We start from the raw sequence: 22,643 nt of genomic DNA on the forward strand, positions 1-22,643 counted from the left end.
AGTGCAGGCACCAGTGCAGCCATTTGGTCTCCAGATCTTGTGTGTTCTCCCTCCTGTGTCTGTGTCCCCCACACCTGCCCCATCTGCTCTAGCCAGCCCTGATGGGATCTCTAGACCCTTGCTACTCTAAGTGTGGTCTGTGCAGCAGCAGCAGCATTGCCTGGGATCTCGTTAGAAACGCAGACTCTCCAGCCCTGTGCCAGACCTACTAAATCAGAACTATATTTTAACACACCCACCTCCCCCATCTCCTGCATATCAAATAGAGGCACTGGCTGGTCCAGAACGTTCTGGCCTCACCTGGACAGACCAACAGCCTCCTTAAAGGCCTCCCTGCCTCGTCTCCCCTTGCTGCTTGAATGCAGGTGGCCAACTCCCACTCGGTAAGAGTCCCACTTTTTTTTTTCTCCCTCTGTCGCCCAGGCTGGAGTGCAGTGGTGCGATCTCAGCTCATTGCAACCTCCACCTCCCAGGTTCAAGTGATTCTCCTGCCTCAGCCTCCCAAGTAGATGGGACTACAGGTGCGTGCCACCACGCACAGCTAATTTTTTGTAGGTTTTTTTTTTTTTTTGAGACGGAGTTTCACTCATGCTACCCAGGCTGGCGTGCAATGGTGCGATCTCGGCTCACTGCAACCTCCGCCTCCTGGATTTAGGCAATTCTCCTGCCTCAGCCTCCTGAGTAGCTGAGATTACAGGCACACACCACCATGCCCAGCTAATTTTTTGTATTTTTAGTAGAGACGGGGTTTCACCATGTTGACCACGATGGTCTCGATCTCTTGACCTTGTGATCCACCCGCCTCGGCCTCCCAAAGTTCTGGGATTACAGGCTTGAGCCACCGCGCCCGGCCTGTAGTTTTTTTTAGTAGAGACAGGATTTCACCATGTTAGCTGGGATGATCTCGATCTCCTGACCTTATGATCCAGCCACCTTGGCCTCCCAAAGTGAGTCCCACTTTTAATGTCACCTCTTCCAGGAGGTGGCCCACCTTAGCTTCCAGCTCGGCACTGCCTGCTGCCTCTAGACTCCACCTGGCCTTTCTTGGGGACATTTACCACTTTCTCTCCTGAGTTATGTTTGTCTCAGTCTCATCTCCCTTCCTGAACTCCAGATCAAGGGCAGGAAACATCTCTGCCGCACTAACTCCAGGCTTGGCGCCGGTAGACCTGTGGTGAGTGTCGGTGGTGACCACGGTTCAGCGACTCCGCCCACTGACCTGAGCACACCACGCCCGCGTCCTCTTTGTGGCCGCAGTAGCGCTGTCCCGGCAGCCCCGGGCAGTCCCACAGGTAGACTTCCGTCCCGGAGCAGTTCACCTGGTCCCGGTGGATGGGCCCGCGGCCGGGCGAGAAGTGCAAGCCCGGCAGGGCCTGGATCGCCCAGCCGCAGCCCAGTTGCCTGCACACCACATGGGCGTCCTCCAGGTCCCAAGTGTCATCGCATACCGATCCCCACTCGCCACGCTCCAGCATCTCCACGCGGCCGGCGCAGGGGCTGCCACCGTCCACCAAGCGCAGCGCACGGTTCTCTAGGGGTGGGAGGGGGTGGTGGACGATGGGGCACCCGGCGAGGGATGGAGGGTTGGGGTGATGGCTGGACTGGCAGGAGAATTTTGAGCGGGTTGTGGGCCCAGTGAGAGGGCTGTAGCCTGGTGGGCGAGACTGGGAATCCCCCCAGGGCTACAGATGGGGTACGCAGAGATGCAGGCTGGTGGGAGGGGCCAGAGACCTGGTGGGCGGGGCCTCGAGGGCAGGTCTGGGGACCTGGGAGCCACTAAGGGACTTGTGAACCTGGCAAGTTTATGTATAGGGGGAAAGGGGAGGAGATAGAGGCCCGGAACGGGAGTGGGGAGGGAAGCAGCGGGCCCAGTAAGTGGGGTTAGAGATCGGGTTAGCATTGGGAACCCAGGGGTGGGGCTGGGGACCAAGTGTAGGGGTGGAGTCTGGAGGCCAGACCCGAGGAAACGCTCAGGTCTGGAAATGACTGGAGACCGTCGTCGGGTATGGGAGCCCGGTGCGTTTGCGCTGGTAGGCGGTGGGGCTGGAGGTCAGGAGGGCGAGGCTTGGGTCCAGGGGCTGGAGCCAGGGGCAGGGGCTGAAGGCCTGGGCAGTGGGGCAGGTGGGGGCCCGGGTAGGGGGTGCGCTCGCACCTTCACAGGTGACCCGGGCCGGCCTCCCGTCGCTGCGGCACGCGTGCTCCACCACCTCGCAGAGCTGCCACTCGGCGCCGCTGCACAGGAGGGCTGGCGCCCCAGCCAGGGTGGCGTTCGCGTCGGCGCTGGTGTTCCCGGCTGCGGGCGGGGGCGGCGGCTCGGGGGTCGGCGGGGCGAGCAGGGAGGCGGCCTCCGCCCCGCCGCAGCCCAGCGCGCGGCACACGGCCTCGGCGGCGCGGCGGTCCCACAGAGCCCCGCACGCGGGCTCCCAGGACGCCTCGAGCCGGACCTCCACCGTCCCGCTGCAGCCGCTGCTCCCGTTCGTCAGACGGACCCGGATCCTCTCCCCTGGAAGTGTCAGACGAGAGAACTGAGAGCGGTGGGGCCCGGGCGCGCGGTTGCCCAGGCTCTGGCACTGACTCTGCGCGTGATCTTTGACAAGGCCCTGCCTGGCTCTGGGTCTCAGCTTTCCAATCTGCAAAATGGAGCTGGGGTGGCTCATCCTGAGCCCGCCTTGGTCTGGATCTGGCCTCTAGACTCCACCCCTACACTTGGTCCCTAGCCCCACACCTGGGACCGACCCTGTGGTTCTCCTTAGAGTCAGGAGCAGGTGGGGCTCAGGAGTGACTCTAGAGGTTAAGATGGGTGACAGACAACCAGGGGTCCAGTCCCCACAAATTCTTCTCACTTGCTCCTGTCTCCAGAGGCACCTTTTTGTGAAAGAAAGGGAGAGTTCTGGGTTCAGGGGCCCTGGTCCTGTGGGTGCATGCTTCCCTCTCCCTCTCCTTCTCCCCCTTCCCCCCCCCCCTCACACCCCCCTCCCCTCCCCCTCCCCCCACCCCTGCCCCTCCCCTCCCCTCCCCCCCCACTCCCCCCCCCACTCCCCTCTCCCTCCTCCTTCCTCTCCCTCCCCTCCCCTCCCCCTCCTCCTCCTTCTCCCTCTCTTCCTCTGAGGGTACTGTCGCCGCAGCTGTCACAGTGACCAGGGAACCCTGGAGGATTGGCAAGCGGCTGGCTGTGGGGTTCATGATGGGTTGCTTCAGCTGATGGTGGTTCTCACTTCCCCAGACCCCTTTCTTTGGGAACCACCGGCCCCTTTTGGCCCAGGATTGCACCCCCAGTGCTAGCATACAGCTTTGCACAGAGTAGGTCCTTAACAAATGTCTGTTGAGTAAATCCAGGACCCGTCTGGTGGATCCCTGCCACCCACACCAGGAGCTCTTTAGCTTGTTCTCAACAAATCCCCTTAAAATGCTCCAGCCCAGCTTTGCGCAGTGGCAGTATCATAGCCAATGAGGTTTACCTGAGGTGTGATTATTGCTAATTGAACACTTTCCCCAATACTCCACCATGACGACTTGACATATAGTCAGCAGTGGCAATTTTTGGCAGTCGCTACGGGGGCTGAATTTTAAAAAAATGCTCCAGCCATACCTGACCATCTGTATGTGACTTATCAGTAGGCTCTCAAAAATGGTAGTTTTAAGATCTCAAAGTGAATTAATAGTCGAACCTCAGGTGATGAGTCAGGAAGAAGTGTTGTCTGGAGTCAGGGAGCTTCCCTCATACCCTAAATGTCCATTGCCCTTCTTTATTATCCTGAGGGACCACCTACAGAAAGCTGACCGTGGACCCCCAGAGAGAATGTTTGCTTACCTGGCTCCCAGAGCTCACGCTCTGCGCTGCTGGTGTTGAGCCGGTCAGATGGAGCTGGAGATGGATGACCTGAAATTAACCAGCAGCAGCACAGTGGGTGAGTTCAGGTGTGGAGGCCACAGAGGCACCCTGATGAGTAGGGGGCACTTCCTGGAGCCTGTGGTGACTATATGAGGCCTTTGGAAAGACGTGGTCCTCAGCTTTGGGTGCATTTGCATTTGCCTCCCTTCCTGGTAGGGAAAGTTCTCAAACACTGCCGTTTCAGGATCCTCTGCTTTACTCATCGCACACACATCTTCAGAAATCAGAGTAGAACAGGAAGGACTAGCAGTGGGCATTGGGGCCAGACCCGCAAACTGGCTTCGTGACCATGAATGGGTGACTTAATCTTTCTGTGCCGGTTCCAATCTGTTAGCCATGACACTTAGGAAAATATCATGAGGCTGAAATAAGACAAGGTATGAAATACTTGACATACAGAGAAAGCTCAAAAGTGGGAGTGATTTAGAAAAAAATAATTTCTTTGCAGAATTTGTTGAGAATTTCATACCAGACTTTAGAATAGTTGGTACATCCTGGGCTGGGAGCCACTGGACTGCAAAGTGCTTTCAGACACTGAGAAACTAGCATTCACTAAGGGCTATTCTATGCCAGGTATTTCATATATTATTCTGTTTACTTTCAAAGATGCAATGAGGCAGGTATTAGCATTCTTATTTTACAGATTAGGAAAAGGAGGCTCCCGTAACAAAAGTCACTTGTCCCTGCCAAATAGTGTCCATTTGTTCCACATTCTGCCCTGGGAGGCTGACCTGTTTAGATTAACCAGTGTCTTCCTGGGTGTTATGGTTTCTGTCGGATTTAGCCAATGGGGAGCCCTAGCAGACATAGGAAGCAGCAAGCGAAGACGTGATGCTGATTCCTCTGGCCCCTCCCTGTGAGGCCCCTCGGGCAGGCTGTGTCCCTCCTGTGAAGGACATTGTTTATTCAAGGTGACCTCTCACTGACTGTCTCCTACTGGGACCCACCGATCACTCCCTAGTTGTGTCTCCTTCAGCCAAAAGATGCTCCTAGATTCTACTTACTGCGTTGCCTTTTGTAAATAGTTCTTCTGTAAATGCATCCCCTTGAAATTCATATTCTAGGTGTGCCATCTGTTTCCTGGTGGGACCCTGACTGATGCCACCTGAGGCCTGAGGCCACCCAGTGAGCAAGCTGCCGAGACAGGATTTAAACTGTCTCCAAGGACTTGGCTCCCATCTGGGCTGGGATGCTGAGCTTACAAAGCACAGAGGGAGGCTCTGGGGCAGGGTCTGTTGCGCTTGCTTATGAACTCCTCTGCATTTCCTGGTTTCTCTTGCACTGAGGTTGGGCAGGTTGAAGTCTGGGCAGAAGACGTGTGCTCATTTTTTTTTTTTTTTTTTTTTTGACAGAGTCTTGTTCTGTCACCAGGCTGGAATGCAGTGATCTCGGCTCATGACAATCTCCGCCTCCCGGGTTCAAGCGATTCTCCTGCCTCAGACTCCCAAGTAGCGGGCACTACAGGTGCCCACCACCATGCCCAGCCAATTTTTTTATATTTTAGTAGAGGCGGGGTTGCACCATGTTGGTCAGAATGGTCTCAATCTCCTAACTTTGTGATCTGCCTGCCTCGGCCTCCCAAAGTGCTGGGATTACAGGCGTGAGCAACTGCGCCCGGCCTGTGCTCACTTTTGAGACAAGGCAGGTAAGAGGCAGTGAGCCTTTTCCATTTACATCTTCCCTGTTGAAGGATATTAGAAGCTCCGGGTTGTGGAGGAACTGCAAGAGGAAAGGGGCTGTTGACCCAGCTTGGATTTTATGTGAGTAAGAAGTAAGCCTTTATCATGTTAAACCATGAAGATTTTGGGGTGTCCTTGTTGCTACAGCCTTGCCTAGCCTGGCCTGATCGATGCAGAGGCTGAAGACTCGGATGTGACCGCTACACATTCCTGGAGCTTCACCAGAGCAGATTCCACGGACTCACCTCCTGCACCTGAGCACGTGTGTGTGTGTGTGCACACCCTGGCAGACACAGCCCTCTCCAGGAAACAGTGAGCGTCTCTCCACCATCAGGCAGAAAGTCATCAGCCCTCTAATTGCCATCCTTGCTAACTCCCTGGCTGTCTGCCCAGCCTGACCCCCTGAAGGGGAAATGCCTCCAGATTCAGAGCACAGACTCTGCAGCTTTGATGCCCACAGGTTAGGATTTCAGAATCCCGGTTCCCACAGCAACAGCCCCAGTGCTCCAGCATAGTTTTCAATGTTGCTACGTGGGGTGGGGGAGGGGGGATTGAAGGATGGCTGCAGTGTGTATAATTGTGAGGTGTGTGCATGTATGTGTGAGTGACTGTGTGCATGTATGATTATGACCGTGTGTGTGTGGTGTGTGTGTGTGTGTGTGTGTTGGAGGGGGGCTTTAGCTCAGTTTATCTCTCTCTCTGGGACTGGAAAATCACTTTCTCATGCATAAAGACACAAATGTGTTCTCCTAGATCAGAAAACCCTAGAAGGCAGGGCCCAAGGCTGGGTCAGCCCTGTGTCCCCCACAGTGTCCAAGGGAGTGTTTATTGACTGACTGAATGAAAGAGTGAGCAACAGCTGCCAGCTCCAAGGCAGTTTGTCAAAAGCAGATATACTCGAGGGCTTTATTTTTGTGTCAAGCATTCACCCATCCCCTATCCCTAGAAGGGAACCTGGCTTCTGTGTTCTCTGACTTCTGTGCTGCAGCAACGAGAGCAGAAATTACCTCGAATTGTCTTTCCATCCAGGCCTCGTTTCACAAAGGGCTGAATGCACGATCAGTGTTTCTCAGATATCATAATCACTTTTTTTTTTTTTTTTTGAGACAGTCTCGCTCTGTCGCCCAGGCTGGAGTGCAGTGGAGTGCAGTGGCGTCATCTCAGCTCACTGCAGCCTCCACCTCCTGGGTTCAAGCGATTCTTAAACCTCCGTCTCCCAAGCAGCTAAGACTACAGGCGCTCGCCACAGTGCCAGCTAATTTTTGTATATTTTTTGTAAAGACGGGGTTTTACCATGTTGCCCAGGCTGGTCTCAAATTCCTGAGCTCAAGCAATCTGCCCACTTCAGCCTCCCAAAGTGCTGGGATTACAGGCGTGAGCCACCAAGCCTGGCTGATTACAGATTTTTGAATGGCAAAAACTCAGAAACAGGGTGAATGCCCATTCACAGGGGAAACTGCTGAATCAATTGTGTTCCACTTACAGCGTGGCATCTTATGCAGCCTTTATAAAGAATGAAATAGGCCCAGATGGGTTGGCAGGATTTCCAAGCTGTGTTGAGTAGGAAAAGCAAGATGCAGAGAAGAAAATGTAATATGATACAATTTTTGTAAAACAAAGACAAAAGACCCCTCTGTGAACTGGTATGATTACAGGAATGTGAAGATAAGTGTGAATGAACACACAGCAGATGATCACAATGGAAAAATTAAATGGGTGGGCTTCGGGGAAGGGGTCGAGCAGGGCCAGCTCCATGGGCAGTGGACTGCGTGCGGGGCCCTATGCTTAGAAGGACCCGCGCTTGCTCAAATGCTCTGCTGTTGCCGTCTTGAAATTCCTCATAATTTGTTGAACCAAAGACCCTGCATCTTCATTTTGCACCGGTCCCCGAAAATTACGCAGCTGGTCGTGGGACACAGTCACAGCCATGGAAGATGTGGGGGAGGAAAGGCAAGCAAAGAAAGTAAAAGGCTATGCTTAAATCATGTGGCCGAGCACGGTGGCTCACGTCTGTAATCCCAGCACTTTGGGAGGCCGAGGAGGGCGGATCACCTGAGGTCGGGAGACCAGACTGACCAACATGGTGAAACCCTGTCTTTACTAAAAATACAAAAAAATTAGCCGGGCATGGTGGGGCGCACCTGTAGTCCCAGCTACTCAGGAGGCTGAGGCAGGAAAGTTGCCTGAACCCTGGAGGCGGAGGTTGCAGTGAACCGAGATCGCATCACTGCACTCCGCTCTGGGTGACAGAGTGAGACTCTGTCTCAAAAAAAAAAAAAACCATGTATGATATGATTCTACATATGTAAAATTAGGTATGTATGTTGACATGAAAAAAATTAGAAGACATTAAAACCTAAAGGGACAATTTATATGGCTTGCCTAAAATAGAAGGTAATTGTAAAAATAAGCATACTAAAAATAAAGCCACATCAAAGATGCTAAAAGACACATCATCATCAGACTATCTGATAGAATCAGAAGGAATGACAGAACATTGAAAAATAACAGTTATTTCAACTTGTATTGCCATGCGATTTGGTGTGATTTAATGCTAAGTTCATTCGCCACCTGAAGTTACACTGTGTGCCCCTGAAAATCATCTCTAGTTGTGCCTCAAATTCTGGAAAGTGATGGAACAAGACCAGGAAGGGATGGAGGGGAGTGGTTGGTTTCAGAATAGGAGAAGACAGAGGTTGGGGGCACAGATCCCAGTCCAGGAAGGAGGCAGCTTTTTCAGGCCAGTCCCAAGCAGAAGCCCAGGAGAGGGACAGGGCCTCGGCTCAGGTAATCCGAACAAGACTCCAGCGGGACGGGCTGCGAAGGACCCTGTAAGCCCAGGAAGAATGAAGGCACCAAAGAGCCTCCTTGCCTGGAATCTGAGAAAATGGGACAGTGACACTGATACTCCTTTGTGTCACCCAGGCCCTTGGGGTGTCCCACGGGTATCTGAGAGGTGAGGGACTTGAGGAGAAAGGAGGCATAGACATGGAAGGAGAGCTGAGCCTCCCACTGGCTGGCCCAGTGTCAGAGCAAGCCTGATGGGGAAACTTCCAGGAACAACAAGGAACTTCCCAAATACTGCCCTGGCTGTGTCCAGTGACCAGTGTCAGGGGAACACCAGTGACAGCTGAGGGTTCTCTCTGCCCTCCGGCTCTGTCAGATGTGCTGAGGAAACGTGGTTGCATCCTGAACGCTAGCTCAGTGGGATATGGATGGAGAGATGCCGTACAGAGCCGGGGGCAGGGTGGAAAGGGACGATGGAAACGTGGAGGCGGAATCTACAAACAGTGTGGCTCGGCGCGTGTGTCACCTGCTAGAAGTACAGTTTAAAAAAAACAGCAGAAAGTGTCTGCAAACACAGATGTCAACAGCCTGAACAACGACAACAAACCAAGCCCTTTCAATCCAGTAATTCCATATCTGGGAAGCTATCCTAAAGAAAACTATCTCAAGTACCAGACTCCATGGAGATTAAAGTCATGCTTTGGAACCAGATGGTTCTAGGTTCCTTTTTCCACCCCTTTGAGCCCCAGAATGCTGTGTCTTTTTCTTTTTCTTTTTTTTTTTTTTTTTTTTTTGAGATAGAGTCTCACTCTGGCTCTTTTGTCCAGGCTGGAATGTAGTGGTGCAGTGTCTGCTCACTTCCAGGTTCAAGTGATTCTCGTGCCTCAGCTCCCGAGTAGCTGGGGTTACAGGCACCCATCACCAAGCCTGGCTATTTTTTTTCTTTGTATTTTTAGTAGAGATGGGGTTTCACCACATTGGCCAGGCTGATCTCGAACTCCTGGCTTCGGGTGATCCGCCCACTGCAGCCTCCCAAAGTGTTGGGATTGCAAGTGTAAGCCACTGTGCCCAACCCTGCGCTGTTTCTGATAGTATAATAAAAACAAACAAATAAAAACCCACACACACCCAAAATTCAAACTGGAGACAACTGGGTTGTCTACAGGTGATTGGAGGGTTCGTTAGAAAAATATAGCACATTAGAAATATTTGCCAAAAGAAATTTATAGGGAGTATTTAATGATGTGGGGGTAAGTTTATGCCGCAATGTTAAGTGGCAGAAGCAGAATACCGACTTATGCTAGAAAAATGGTTGTGCTCTCCCACCCAGCCCCTGTCCTCATCCCCAGCCAGGTTTTAAGCTTCTGGAGGTCTTCCAGGACCCAGAGGGAGCCCGAGTTCAAGGCCCCATTCTGTCCTCTCACTGCGTCCTGAGATTTATCTTCTTGTGGGCCCAGCCACATTTAATTACATAGCAGTTCTGGTCATGAACTGTTTGAAGACCATTGGCCCACTAGATTCTAAGCATCTCATGGGCAGGAACTGAATCTATTTTCACCCCCATATATCTGGTATCTTGCTCAGCGCCTTGCCCAGAAGAGATGCTAAAAGAATATCAATCAATAAAATTTAACCTCTACTACAGAAAAAAAGATCATAGGTAAAAAATATACATGCCCACATGGTATTAATAGGTTTTTATCCCTCCCTCCCTCCCTTCCTTCGTTTCCTTTCTTTCTTTTTTTTCCTCTCTCTTTCTTTCTTTCCTTTCTTTCTGTCTGGCCCTTTCTCCCAGCCTGGAGTGCAGTGGCACAATCTTGGCTCACTGCAACCTCTGCCTCCCAGTTTCAAGCAATTCTTCTGCCTCAGCCTCCCGAGTCGCTGGGACAATAGGCATGCACCACCATGCCTGCCTAATTTATATATATCTAATATAAATTTATTTTATATATATATTTAATAGAGATGGGGTTTCACCATGTTGGCCAGGCTGCTCTCAAACTCCTGACCTCAAGTGATCTACCCACCTAGGCCTCCCAAAGTGCTGGGATTATAGGCGTGAGCCACCACGCCCAGCCTATTTTCCTGTTTTCTTCTGCTTTGTTTTGTTCTAATTTTTTCAAATGTTCTATATCAAACAAAAAGCAAAGGTCCCCAAATGAATACACAGGGTTTTTTTCCTGGGGGAACATGGGGGCTAGCTTGAAGTACTAACACAGTGAGCTTTCATACTGACTACCCATCCCCCCGCTCCACGGAGCCTGCAGAGAGCCCCGGGGCAGACAGCGTGGCCACGTCAGCTAAAGCCATACTCATTCCCTGGGAAGAAATAAAGAGCTCATGTGTCTGGCAGGTTGGGGTGTTTCTTCTGGAAAAATGTCAGCATTGTTGGGGGCACAGTGGAGGGGGAGGGGTCACTGGGCTGGGCATCAGGAGATGAGGGTTGATTTCTATCATTAACTTGCTACGTGACTTTAGAGAGTTCTTTCCTTTCCTGGCCCTGTTTTCTCACTTGGATAAGGACAGATTGATGAGATTTTGATCTCGGCCAGTCCTTACATTCTTTGATTATAATTAGATAAAATGTGTAATGAAAGACAACATCTATTGAGCACATTCTGTATGCCCCATAGATGATAGCTATTATCTGTACTTTACATGTAGTATCAAATCCTTACGACTACCTGTGAGGTACATATTATGAACATCATCATCCCGGTGTCATCGCTGAGAAAGCTGGGACACAGAGAGCTTAGGTGAATCACCCAAGGTCACTCAGCTGGTCAGTAATCAAAGCAAGATTTGAACCTGGACAGTCTGGCTCTAGACATCACCCTTTTAAGTACCACAGTGTGCTGTTTTTATGCTGTCAGTATAGACGGGAATCTGTCCTACCTACTCCATTTATCATCACAGAAGTGGGTCCACGGCACACAAAGCACTCACATGTATAAACGCAGGGGAGGAGCGTACATTTGAAGGGCTTAGAGATCACTCAGTGCAACTCAGAGAATCACATGCTGCTGTGCCTTCCAATGCAAGAGCCACCAGCCACGTGTAGCTGCCGGGCACTTGAAATAGGGTTCGTGCCAATGAGAAACTCAAAATTTCATTTCATTTAATTCAATTCATTTCTATTTGATTTACAAAATGTTTTCCATTTAATTTTAAAGGCAGTCTTAATTCAATCATGGGAAAAACTTTTTAGATGGTTGGAGCAAGTTAGATTCTCCTTTTTCAATCGTAACTAGTATGAAATCTAAATACAGATTGAATATTTCTGATGGAACTTGAGTGTTCAAATTGAGACGTGCTTTAAGTGTGGATCACAGGTTGTGTTTGGACGACTTAGTAAGAAGAAAGAATGTAAAGCATCTGATTAATAATTTTTTTTTTTTTGAGACGGAGTCTTGCTCTGTTGCCCAGGCTGTAGCACAGTGGCATGATCTTGGCTCACTGTATCCTCTGCCGCCCAGGTTCAAGTGATTCCCCTGCCTCAGCCTCCCGAGTAGCTGGGACTATAGGCACATGCCACCACACCTGGCTGTTTTTGTATTTCAGTAGAGACAGAATTTCACCATGTTGGTCAGATGGTCTTGACCTCCTGATCTCATGATCCGCCTACCTCGGCCTCCCAAAGTGCTGGGATGACAAGCGTGAGCCACCTTGCCTGGTAATATATTTTTTTTATTGACGTCGTGTAGAAATGATATTTTGGATATATTCGGTTAAATACATATATTATTTAAGTAAATCCATCTGTTTCTCTTTACTTTTTTGAAAAAATGCAGCTGCTAAAAAATTTATTTATCTTTTATTTTATTTATTTATTTTTAGACACAGCCTCACTGTACCGCCCAGGCTGGAGGGCAGTGGTGCCGTCTTGGGCTCACTGCAACCTCTGCCTCTTGGGTTCAAGTGATTCTCCTGACCCAGCCCCCTGAGCAGCTGGGATTACAAGCATGTATCACCATGCCTGGTTAGTTTTTAAAATATTTTTAGTAGAGATGGGGTTTCACCATGTTGGCCAGGCTAGTCTTGAGCTCCTGACCTCAGGTGATCCACCTGCCTTGGCCTCTCAAAGTGCTGAGATTATAGGCGTGAGCCACCTCGCCCAGCCAAAAATTTAAAATGATAAATGTGGCTCACATATTGACATCAGACCGCGCTGACGGGGGAAGAACATGGGCTTTGCATCTGAAGGCTTGGGCTGGCGTCCAGCTCTGTTCCTTATTAACGAAGTGACCTTGGGCCAGTCACTTTGCCAGTCTGAGCCTTAGACTGTCATCATAAACTTGAGTTAAAAATGCTTCTCTCAGAAGGGTTTTTGTCTGCAAGTATTTTGCCAGCTGTTGGGATTATGCATATGTGGTTATTACCACTGCCCAGGCCAATGATTTGGCTGAATTATTGCAAAATCTGAGGCCCAAGGGAAGTGTATCACCAAGGCCCATGGGTGGGGAGTTCAGACTCCCAGTGCAGTGCAGTGATCTCCGTTTAGCCCCGCTACTGCTCTGGAGCACTGCCAGGACAGGGCACGGGGTGTCCCCCTGCAAGACTGGCACCAGGCCCCTGTGACTAGTGACCCTGAACCTTGGGAGAGGCACGTGTCCTGCTGACCTGCAGACCACCATGCACCTTGTGTGTGAAGACTGGCCTTCTGTGTCGTGAGCAGTGACAGCAAATGCTACGTGAACCCTGGCTGGATTATTTTACACGTACACATATCTCCCGAGGCCCTGGCTCAGATTCCAGGTATTCAAGTGGAGCAGGACCGGTTCTGAGAGCTATCCAGAAACACTCACCTGCCCCTGGCCCAGTGGCCGGGCAGCTGGACTGGTGTTCCTGGTTTGCAGGGGGATATCTGAGAAGCAGCCAGATGGACTCCTCGTTTTCTACTCCCAACTGACACTGACGGGAGCAGTTACCCATCTCGGGCAACTGGGGTCCAGCGTGCAGGGAGATAAGGGAAGAATGCTGTGATGCTTTCCACTGCTCTGACAGGGAAAGGGGAGGCCCCAAGGCTTGGCGAGCACCCATCACAAATCTGGCACAGCTCAGCAGTAATGGCTGACATTTATTCAGTATGATTTAATTCTCGCAGCAAGACCACGAGATGCGGAAACAGAGGCACAGAGAGGTTTAGTAATTTGCCTAAGATTACACAGCTAGCAAATGGCCAAGCTGGGATTTGAACCCAGGCTGTCTGCTTGCAGAGACCACATCCTTAACCACGCCACTGCCCAGGGTTGGAATCCAACATCCTGATTTCTACTTTGGTGACCATGCCAAGGGCAAGAGGCAGGAAGTTCTGACAACCCTGGAGGCTTTCCAAACTCCTTTCTCCTCTGCAAAAGCCCTGAGTTTAGAAATGATAACCCACACTTCCCTTGCAATGGTGACACAAAGCAGAAGGCAAGACCCAGAGACTCCTTTCCCCAAAGACAAGCAGCAATGAGCAGACCTTCCTTCTCCAGGGCACAGGGTCCTGGTGGCATCTATCATCCCACAGCCCTCACAGCAGGGACAAGATGAGACTTGGTAGTCTCGCCTCGCACTGTCCCCACCCCTTCCTCATTTGCTCTCAAATATGGGACTTGCTCCAGCACCCTCTAGGGCCTGAGGACACACCAGCCAATTGGAAGAGGAAGGCTGATAAATTCAGGGGAGGAAGCTCTGAGGGGGAGGGTGCCGGAACTGTCGGACTATTTTCTTTTTAAAAATGCTCTCGATATTGTTAATGGTGAGCAATCAATAAAACAACTAGAAAGAAGGATGCCTGTAATTCCATTAAAATTAGAAAGAGGCCTGCCAGGCAGGGTGGCTCACACTTGTAATCCCAGCACTTTGGGAGGCTGAGGTGGTTAGACTACCTGAGGTCAGGAGTTCGAGACCAGCCTGGCCAACGTAGTGAAATCCAGTCTCTACTAAAAATACAAAACTGAGCTGAGCATGGTGGCCTGTAATCCCAGCCACTTGGGAGGCTGAGACAGGAGAATCGCTTGAATCTGGGAGGCGGAGGTTGCAGTGAGCTGAGATTGCACCACTGCCACTCCAGCCTGGGTGACAGAGCAAGACTCCATCACGAAAAAAAAAAAAAAAAAAAAGACGGGTGCGCTGGCTCATACAAGTAACATAATTCAATTGGGAGGGCATAATTATGTTTGACCTTTGAGAAGACTTGGAGAGGTTGTGGCACCCAGCTGGGCTGAGTTTCCTTTGTCAAGAAACTGAAGCTACCACGGGGTCAGTCACACAGTGCCATCCTAGCCTCCTCAGGTGACTGACTGCAGTGACTCGACCAACTTATACCCACTTGGCTCTCCAAGGCCAGGAAGGCTAGGGCGACTTCTCTCCCCTGGTGCCCAGAGGAAAGTCGGCAGTTTGGTGCTTTGCTTTTATTTTACACGTACACTTAGCTCCGGAATACCTGTCCCAGTTCCTAGCACGTGGAACCAGTTCAGCAAATGTTAATGAAACGGAACATAGACCGGTAATAAATTCATTTCTCAGCTTTCAGGAGAACGTGGCTCATGCCTGTCACTTCCTTGGGGGAGAGAGAAAGAGGGTATTATTTGGTATTATGTTACAGGATTTTGGTTGGTTTTCACACTCCCCGGTTATACCTAAGCAGGTCTTGGGGACACAAAGAAAGCAATTTGCCCAGCTGACAGAGAGAGGTAGCAGTAAAGGCTCAGAGAGTCCCAGCCCCAGAGGACTGCAGTCACTCAGGTCAAAGAAATTCAGCCTTTTTACCTTTCTTTTGTCCCCCCATGTCACAAAATAGAGGATGTTCACCTGCGTGGGTCCTTCCACGCATGCCCAGATTTCATTTCCCCTCCTCTCTGTCTCCAAATCCAAGGGGAGGTAAAGGACAACATTTCATACTCTCCTCTGTCAGGAAGCTTAAAGATAAGGTCAGCACAGCTTAATAGGCTTTGGGGTATGTTCAGTTGCTGAGACTCCCCTTCTTTCTCTCCCAAGAAAGCGAGAGCGTGTGAACCACATTCTCCTGAAAGCTGAGAAATGAGTCTCTTGCCGGCCTGCGTTCAATTCCATTAACATGTGCTGACCTGGCTGCGCACTCTGGAGCAGCAGCAGGTGTGATACGGGGGCGGTGAGTGTGAGCGGGGTGATGGAGGGAGCAGGCGATCCCAGGCACCAACTCCTCCACATAACAGCCTCCATTCTTGGGAAACTCATCCTTCATGATTTAGACAGCGACTCTGGGGACAGACAGAACAGTGATCTAAACCCATCTCTGTGGATCACTGGCTGTGTGACTCAGGGAAAGTCACTGAGCCCAGCTAGGTTTCGTCTTTAACCCGGCACTGGGCATGATAAATGAGCCAGACCCCAAGAGTGCACGGATGGGTGAGCTACGTAAAACGCTCGGGACGAGGTCTACGGCAGCTGCTGTTATCCCCCAACCTGAGGCTTTCATCCCCTTTCTCTTGTTTAGTCGTTGGTGGCTCTGGGACGGCAGCTGGCTATTGATTCTACATTGCATCCCAGGCTGAAAGGTGACTCTGACAGCTTCTTAGCCTTCTTTTCTGCAAGGGGTGATTCTGGCTCTCTGAAGGCTGCACTCTCTCCTCACTCCTCGCCTTTCTTGTGAACCTTATCAGAGCTGCTGCAGACTCACAACTTGGCTGCTTCCTTCCCTGGCTCTGCAAAACATCCAGTGTTTCTAGAGAGGCGATGTGGGCTGCGGTTGCTGTGGTAACAGGAGTTCCTCTAACAGAAAAGGCTCCTGGGGTCCTGGCTCCAAGGCTTGCTCAGGCTCCCATGCCAGAGGGTGCCTTCTTTCCAGCTACCAGACGGTAAGATGAGAAGGTCTCATGGAGGGTTGCGGGCAGCTCCGTGAAATCCCACAGGATAAGAGTAGGGATTTGGCTCCAGGAGAGCACAGCAGGCCAGAAACACTGGCATTTCACCAGCCCCAGCTTCTTGCTCCCCCGCCAGACTGTAGACCACTGAGAGGAGGAGAGAATGTTCAGACCCTCTTTTATTTATTTATTTATTTTAATTTAATTTGTTTGTTTTTGAGATGGAGTCTCACTCTGTTGTCCAGGCTGGAGTGCAGAGGCAAGATCTCGGCTCACTGCAACCTCTGTCTCTCAGATTCAAGTGATTCTCTTGCCTCAGCCTCCCTAGTAGCTGGGATTACAGGCACCCATGCCACCATGCCCAGCTAATTCTTGTATTTTTAGCGGACATGGGATTTTGCCATGTCGGCCAGGCTGGTCTTGAACTCCTGACCTCAGGTGATCTGCCTAACTTGGCCTCCCAAAGTGCTGAGATTACAGGTGTGAGCCACGGCGCCCCACCCTCCAGTCCCTCTTTTAGAATTCCTGTTCAGTAGGTCTTGGTTGGAAAAAAAATATCTACCACATCAGAGGCACCAGAAAGGGCACTGGATTGAAATTAAACCTGCCTGTGTTAGAAACCTGGCTTCCTCCTTACTATAGTGTCACCTTGATGACTCTCTTCCTATTCCCAATTTGCCTCCCTTACCTCAGTTATCAAAAAAGGCTCACAAGCTGGGCACAGTGGTTCACGCCTGTAATCCCAGCACTTTCAATGGCTGGGACAGGAGGATCGCTTGAGGCCAGGAGTTTGAGACCAGCCTAGGCAACATAGTGAGACCTTGTCTCTACAAAATAAATTTAAAAATTAAAAAATGAGGTTGGGTGCAGTGCCTCATGCCTGTAATCCCAGCACTTTGGGAGGCCAACGTGGGTGGATTGCTTGAGCACAGGAGTTTGGGACCACCTTGGGCAACATGGCAAAATCCCGTCTCTACCAAAACTGCAAAAAATTAGCTGGGCATGGTGGTGCGCACCTGTGGTCCCAGATACTCGAGAGGCTGAGGTTGGAGGATCACTTGGGCCAAGGAGGTTGAGGCTGCCGTGAGCCAAGATTATGCCACTGCACTCCAGCCTGGGCAACAGAGTGAGATCCTGTCTCTCTCTCTCTCTCTCTCTCTCGCTTGCTATATATGTGTGTGTGTGTGTGTGTGTGTGTGTGTGTGTGTTTGAATAAATAAATAGCAATAAATAAATAAATAAATAAATTAGCCAGGCATCATGGTACATGCTTATAGTCCTAGCTACTGGGGAGGCTGAGCCCAGAGGATCACTTGAGCCCAGGAGTTTGAGGTTGCAGTGAGCTATGATCTTCACTCCGCTCCAGTCTGGGCAGCAGGGTGAGATTCTATCTCCAAAACCAAAACAAAACGAAACAAAAACCTCACAGGGCTAAGCTAAGATCACACACACAAAAAACCCCAATGCCTGACCCACAGCAAATACCAAAGACCTTGTAGAATCGATGACTACACAGGCAAATATGTGAAAGATGAATATGTGTGCATATATGTATCGTAGATGGAGAAAACAGAGTACAAACAACACTTTCAGGATGATCATAGCCTTATAATATAGAGCATAGAAAAATGGCCGATGATATGACACGGATTTCAAGAGGCTCACACCTTGATCTGAAAGCTATATCCTTATGTACAGATTATGGAAAAAAATGTTCACATGCAGACATATGCAGGGATATTGACTGCAGAACTGTTTGTAACAGAAGAAAATTAGAAGCAATCTAACAGTTCATCATCTGGAAATAAACAGACTGTATTGTCTCAGCGACTGGATTGGTCAGTTGAAGGAATGAACTAGATGCATATCTATCCACTGGTTAGATTTTGAAAACAATGAGAAAAGTATAATAAGTTGTAGAACAATATGTCCAGTAGGGTACAATTTATATAAACTATAGTACATGTCTCAACACCATCCATTGTGTATGGTGGCATTTTTTGTGTAATAAAAGCATAAAAACGTGGAAGAAAAGGGTACACACACCACACGGGAATGCGTCTTCTTTCTTTCGGCCAGTTTTCTTTCTTATTAATATAGGTCTGAGCAATTATGGCAAAAGTATAAACATTTTCTAAGTCTGGGTGGTGAGGACGCATTGGGTTCATTAAAATGTTCTCAGGCCAGGAGCAGTGGCTCACGCCTGTAATCTCAACACTTTGGGAGGTCGAGGTGGGCTGATCACTTGAGGTCAGGAGTTCAGGACCGGCCTGGCCAACATGGTGAAATCCCATCTCTACTGAAAATACAAGAATTAGCCGGGTGTGGTGGCGGGCGCCTGTAATCCCAGCTACCCAGGAGGCTGAGGCCACTTGACAGGAGATGGAGGTTGCAGTGAGCTGAGATTGCACCACTAGCCAGGTGCGGTGGCCCACATCTGTAATCCCAGCACTTTGGGAGGCTGAGGCAGGAGAATCACTTGAACCTGGGAGATGGAGGTTGCCGTGAGCCGACATCATGCCACTGCACTCCAACCTGGAAAAAAAAAGAAAATTCTGCTAAAAAAAAAAAAAAAAAAAAAAAAAGATCGCACCACTGTACTCCAGCCTGGATGACAGAACAAGACTCCATCTCAAAAACAAACAAACAAATCCCATTCTCAGAGCATTTCTGTGTGTTTGCAATAGTTCTCTCTAATAAACTGTCTAGAATATTCTACAAGAGGCTAGTAACAACAGTTACTTTTGAAGGTAGCTATGGGTAAATTTTAGAAATTTTCTTCTTTTTGTATTTTCTAAATTCTGTGCTATTTTTACTAAATACAATTTTAGTAAAATAAAATAAAACAAAACAAAATAAAAACAAAATAATTTTTTTTAAAAAAGCATAAAAAAAAAAAAAAAAAGCATATATGAAAAACCTCTGTAAATTGTCCGAGTCAGATCAATGCACCCTGCCAATGATTCTTGTGCTCTTCTCTGGGTGAGAAAGACATAGGTTTTTATAGTTTTAAATCCTTGAATCTCCTTAACAATGCTCAGAAGTAGGCACTGTTATCATCACCACTGTGCAGGTGGGGGAACAGGGAACTTTCTGGGACTATAGAGCCCCTAAGAAACAGGGCAGGGCTCTGAACCCAGAAAGAGGGTGTCCTGGGCTCTGATAAACTCCCGAGGGTGTGCAGCAAATGCTCAACAAATTCTAGTTATTTTTATTATCAATGGAAGTCCCTATAGCTCACTTTACCTCCCCCAGCATTCTTTGTGCCATGCCCAGGGCCAGGCCCACGCTGGACTCTGCCATGGAAAGTAAAGGTAGTAGATAGAGTTCATGGCCCAGCCTGGAGACCAGGCGTTAAGAGCTGGCTCGACGCCGGGTGCCATGGCTCACACCTGTAATCCCAGCATTTAGGGATGTCGAGGCGGGTGAATCACACGGTCAGGAGTTCAAGACCACCCTGGCCAACATGGTGAAACCCCGTCTCTACTAAAAATATAAAAGTTAGCTGGGCATGGTGGTGGGCGCCTGTAATTCCAGCTACTCCACAGGCTGAAGCAGGAGAATCTCTTGAACCCGGAGGCGGAGGTTGTGGTGAGCTGAGATCGCACCACTGCACTCCAGCCTGGGCAACAAGAGCAAAAAGCTCCATTTCAAAAAAAAAAGAAAAAAGAAAAAAAGAGCTGACTCTAATCATCTCTCTGAGGTAGGTGCAGAGGCATGAAACTTGCTTGAGGAACCTGGAGGAGGGAGAGGGCTGCTCTGTAAGTGGAGCGGGGGGCTGGTGAGTGCGTCCTGGAAGGTATATTGCAGCGGAGGCGCCCTTTGGGCCAGGACTCGAAGGTCAAGGAGCATTTTGCTGGGGCAAGGGGGACAGATCCACATTCTGGAGGACTTTCCCTGTGCCAAGTGCTTTGCAGACATTGCCTCATGACTGCCTTGTGAAGAGGTGCCATTATGAAACTCATTTTACAGACAAAGAGGCTCGGAGAAATTAAGTTCCTAGCCCAGGGTCACATAGCCTGGCATTGACAGAGCCAGAATTCAAATCCAGATTTGAATTTGTTCCCCAGATTCACTCTTTCTACTCTTCAGGCACCCTCAACAAATGGAAAGAGGTAAGAAGGCAATCCAGGGTGCACCTGGAGGTGCGCCAGAAACTGGTGGGCCAGGCTACACGTTCAAGATAGGAAATTCAAGAACAGAATCCCCCAGAGCATGGCCCTCTGTGCAAAAGCAGGGCTAGGTTTCTGCAGGCTGGGAGGAGGAGGAGTGAAGGCTGAAACTGCTGAGCTGTGAGTGATTTTCCAGGGGGCCTGTCCCCACCCACTGGCTCTCAGGAGGGGCCCTGGTTCTAGGTCTCCAGAGCTGCAGCAGCACCAGTTTTAGGGTGAATAAAGGTTGTGTGTGGGCAAGGGGTGAAAATCCTCCCCGCTCTAGGGGCTGACGCTGAGATCTTTCCGGGATGGCCTAAAGCCCCCTAAGATAAGGACCCCTTGAGATCACATATCCAGAAGCCATCAGACACCATCAGCATCCATCCTTGGAAGGAAACACACCCTCCCCCGAGCAGGTGGGAGTGTAGGCTGGGCTGGGACCAGAAAATCTCCTTGGGGCATCAGGGACCGGCCCTGGCAGCCAGGCTCACCAGACACATGTCCTGTGCCCATCCTAACAACGGCCCCTCGTCATCTACCCCTCATCTCCTCTCTTTAAATAAATCCAGGTTGAAAGAGAAGCTGGGGGAGCCACCGGGGAAGTTCAGACTGATGCTTTGTGGCTACCTTGTGTCCTTAACGGCTGGGGGCTGGCAGTGGCCACAGGGACCCATGTGGCTCAGAGTCCCACTGGATTCAGGAATTCAAATTCAGGAAATAAATGTGGGTTCCCTGGAAGGGAGGTAACATCTGAACGCCCGCTGCCTTTGCCAGCTTTATGTACACAGCACATGCTGTCTTCTTCATCTCCGAGAGGAGCCTGTGAAAGCTCTGTTTTCCAGATGAGAAAACGGAGGCTCCGCAGCATGAAATGACTTGCCCAAAGCCACAGTTACTGAGAGGTGGAGCCAGGCTTCCAGCCTCTCTATGTCTGACCTATACTCTCAGCTATCAGCCCGTACGACTGTCCCCTACTCCACTCCACAAGTCACACATATGATGCTTCTGAGTCTCAACGTCCTTTCGAACTCCCATCTATCTTCACCCCTAGTCAGGGAGATGCTACTCTTTCATTCCATTCTCTCAGCTAAGCTCTGGGCCAGGTCGCATTCCCTGGTGGAGGATACAGAGGCCTGAGCCACTGAGTTTGCGGCAACAATTCGTAGTTGATTATGCTCAGATATCAGTGCTGTCCTCAGGCTTGGAACAAAGTACTCTGGAAAAAACAGAGTTAGGAGGGAATAACTGACTCCAAAGAACAGGGGACAACTGGGAAGGGTTTTAGAGGATGAGTAGGAGTTCTCAGGAGTAAGAAATCAATGGAAAGATACCTCTTTCCAGGTCTTTGCCAAACGACCTGAGAGATCACACTGGCACCTCTCCAGAGGATGAGTGGGCTGGAAGAAGAGGTTAAGTAAGGCAGTGACCCACCTCTTTCTCCATCCCTCCCCACCACTCCTCCCCACCATACACACACCACACACACATGCATACAGGTACGCACATACACCACACACATACATACCTGTACACACACACACACACACACCACACACACACATGCATACAGGTACACACATACACCACACACATACATACCTGTACACACACACCCACACCATACACACACCACACACACATGCATATAGGTACACACACATACATACCTGTACACACACACACACACACACACCACACATGCATATAGGTACACACACCACACACATACCTACCTGTACACACACACACACACACACACACACACCACACACATGCATATAGGTACACACACCACACACATACATACCTGTACACACACACACAGACACCATACACACACCACACACACTGCTATGAGTTGTTGAATTGTTCCCCTCCTCTTAAAACAGTCCTCATTTCCAGTACCCCAGAATGTGACCTTATTTGGAAATAGGGTCTCTCTCAAGGCAATCAAGTTAACATGAGGTCATTAGGGCAGGCCCCAATTCAATATGACTGTTGTCTTCACAGAAGGGGGAAATTTGAACACAGGCACATCTACATAAAGAGAACGCCATTTTAAGATAAGGCGGAGCCTGGGACAATGTTTCTACAAGTCAAGAAATGCTCAAGATTGCCACCAGAAGCTCAGGAGAGAGCACTTCCCCCACCCAGCCCTCAGAGGGAGCAGGCGCCACTCACTCCTGGACCTTGGACTTTGAGCCTCCAGAGCTTTAAGACAATACATTTGTTTTTTTTTGAGATGGCATCTTGCTCTGTCGAGAAGGTTGGTGTGCAGTGGTGTCATCTCGGCTCACGGCAA

At 50.0% G+C, this 22,643-nt stretch overlaps 1 protein-coding gene and 1 non-coding gene across 5 annotated transcripts in view; one reads left to right on the forward strand and one right to left on the reverse strand.

Annotated features, from left to right (window-relative positions):
* The window catches only part of CD6 (CD6 molecule), a 53,681-nt gene that overhangs the window by 11,136 nt on the left and 19,902 nt on the right, over positions 1-22,643 (reverse strand). For all 4 annotated transcript variants that reach the window (XM_032283264.1, XM_032283263.1, XM_032283262.1 and 1 more), the window contains exons 2-4: positions 3,812-3,880; positions 2,153-2,503; positions 1,220-1,531 (exon numbers count right to left, since the gene is read on the reverse strand). In XM_032283264.1, coding sequence (XP_032139155.1) covers positions 1,220-1,531; positions 2,153-2,503; positions 3,812-3,880 — 732 coding nt within the window. The remainder of the gene's footprint in view (positions 1-1,219; positions 1,532-2,152; positions 2,504-3,811; positions 3,881-22,643) is intronic.
* LOC116555242 lies at positions 3,419-3,559 on the forward strand. Its single transcript, XR_004270442.1, has one exon. It is a non-coding gene; the product is annotated as a U4 spliceosomal RNA (small nuclear RNA).

Source organism: Sapajus apella, unplaced genomic scaffold (assembly GCF_009761245.1).
Source record: "Sapajus apella isolate SASKATOON/1434 unplaced genomic scaffold, GSC_monkey_1.0 scaffold14, whole genome shotgun sequence".
Classification (NCBI taxonomy): Eukaryota; Metazoa; Chordata; class Mammalia; order Primates; family Cebidae; genus Sapajus; species Sapajus apella.